Below are 2017 nucleotides of genomic sequence, written 5' to 3' on the forward strand. Positions count from 1 at the left end.
CGCCGGCGAAGAGGTGAAGCAGCGTGTTATCTTAATCCGTCTGGGAGAGCTGTGTTGGCCACTGCAGTTTTCCTCCACAACCTTGTTGGCTGGCGCTCTGGCAGGAAAATCGGCAGCCAGAGGGCACTGTAAAGGGAGCATAGGGAGATTCATCAAGACCGGGAGATCAATTTTGCAGACAGCCTCAGTAGAGGCTGCTCCAGAGCAGGCAACTCCCCCACTTTGGAATACAAAGACATTTAAAAGACCTCCTCACTGAAAACACTACGTCAAAATCACTGAGCATAATAAATTCATTAAAAAAAATTATCCTACTTGGCTTTAAAAATGTGAGACTTTAAAATAGAAATAACTGAGAATTCTTCCCAACTGCTATGGTTTGAATGCCACCCCTCTGCTCCCCCACCCCTAGCTCTTGTTGGAGCTTAACCCCCAATATGGTACTTGAAAGGTGGGGCTTTTAAGAGGTGATTGGACAAGATCGGACAAGGTGCTCAGGCATGGATTCATCCGTTCATGGATTAATGGCCGAATGGGTTGTCACAGGAGTGGCACTAGTGGCTTTGTAAGGAGAGGAAGCAGCACATTAATGCACTCTTGCTCAACCTCTTGCCATGTGACACGCTGCACTGACACAGGTCTCTACAGAGTCCCCACCAAGAAGGCCCTCACCAGGTGAGGCCCCTCAACCTTGTACTTCCCAGCCGCCAAAACTGTAAAAAATAAATTTCATTTTCTTATAAATTACCCAGTTTCAGGTATTCTGTTATAAGCAATAGAAAACTGGCTAATATATACCATCTATGAAGAATCAACATTTTTTGGTTGGAGAAGGTAACCGGATAACCTCCTACAATAAAGGTGCAGAGAGCTCAGGAACACTTTCAACACAGTGAGCTTCGCAGTACAGTTTCTCAACGGTTATTTGCTTGTAATAAACATATCTAAGTAGCAATCCAGGCTGCAAAGAAAATACTCGTCAAGATGATAATCCAGGGGCCAGCCCGTGGCTCACTCGGTAGAGTGCGGTGCTGATAACACCAAGGCCACGGGTTCGGATGGCCGGTTTGCTCACTGGCTGAGCGTGGTGCTGACAACACCAAGCCTAGGGTTGAGATCCCCTTACCGGTCATCCCCCTTAAAAAAAAAAAAGATGATAATCCAGGACAAATTCTGTTTTATGCAAGTGTACTGGCCAGCAGCCAAAAAAAAAAAAAAAAAAGCCCTAGACTTAAAAATTGCTGTTACCAGTCCTGTAAGGTCCTCAAATAAGACTGCACATCTGTAAGACTCTAAACGAACCCAAAGCCACCGTCTGTGAGAAAAGAAAAAAACTAATACCCCAAAACCACTTTAACTTCTATTTTCCGTGGGGGGAGAGGGTGGTGTAATCAGCTACCTTCCTATCTCCCCTACCACTCAACCTTCCTAAAAAAGCGTTGCCTCCACTAAAAAAACCGTGAAGTGCCTGACCATCGAACTCTTGCATCTTTCAAAACAGGCACACATTACATTTCTGCGTCTCCGGCGTTGGAAGCATTTCAACGCACCCCCGACCTCGCATTTCGCGCTCCCACGTGTTGCTGGAAGCATCGCCGTTCACCAGCACTTGGCAGCTGACGTCCAACACCTGCAGCCCTCTGACTGAGCTACCTCACGCGCTGCCCTGAGGTTCCCCAGGGCTCTGAAACGCTGCACTTCGGGGAAATGCCGGCCCGAGCCACAGTGGCCAGGCAGGACCACCCCTAGTGACACTCACACCAGCCACTAATTGTTCAGAACGAGGAAAGGCTGGGAACGCCGGGGGGCGGCGGCGCGGGGTGAGAGCACCTCGGGGAATGCAGTCGGGGTGAGGGAGGGGGCAGAGAAAAGGCCCGACCCCCCGGCCCGGGCCTCCCCAGCAGCCCCGACGCCGGGACCCCTCCTCCTCCCGGGTGCCGGCGCTTCAGCCCGGGGAGGGCGGGTAACCGGCGCCGCGCCCGGGGGAGGGGGCCGGGCCGGGGTCCGCAGGCCCGGG

The 2017-nt window shown here is 51.5% G+C and overlaps 1 protein-coding gene across 1 annotated transcript in view; it reads right to left on the reverse strand.

Moving 5' to 3' along the window:
* The window catches only part of SLC25A33 (solute carrier family 25 (pyrimidine nucleotide carrier), member 33), a 102606-nt gene that overhangs the window by 35040 nt on the left and 65549 nt on the right, over window positions 1-2017 (reverse strand). Inside the window, exon 6 of the mRNA XM_008567877.1 lies at window positions 1-30. Coding sequence (XP_008566099.1) covers window positions 1-30 — 30 coding nt within the window. The remainder of the gene's footprint in view (window positions 31-2017) is intronic.

This window comes from Galeopterus variegatus, unplaced genomic scaffold (genome assembly GCF_000696425.1).
Source record: "Galeopterus variegatus unplaced genomic scaffold, G_variegatus-3.0.2 Scaffold353, whole genome shotgun sequence".
Classification (NCBI taxonomy): Eukaryota; Metazoa; Chordata; class Mammalia; order Dermoptera; family Cynocephalidae; genus Galeopterus; species Galeopterus variegatus.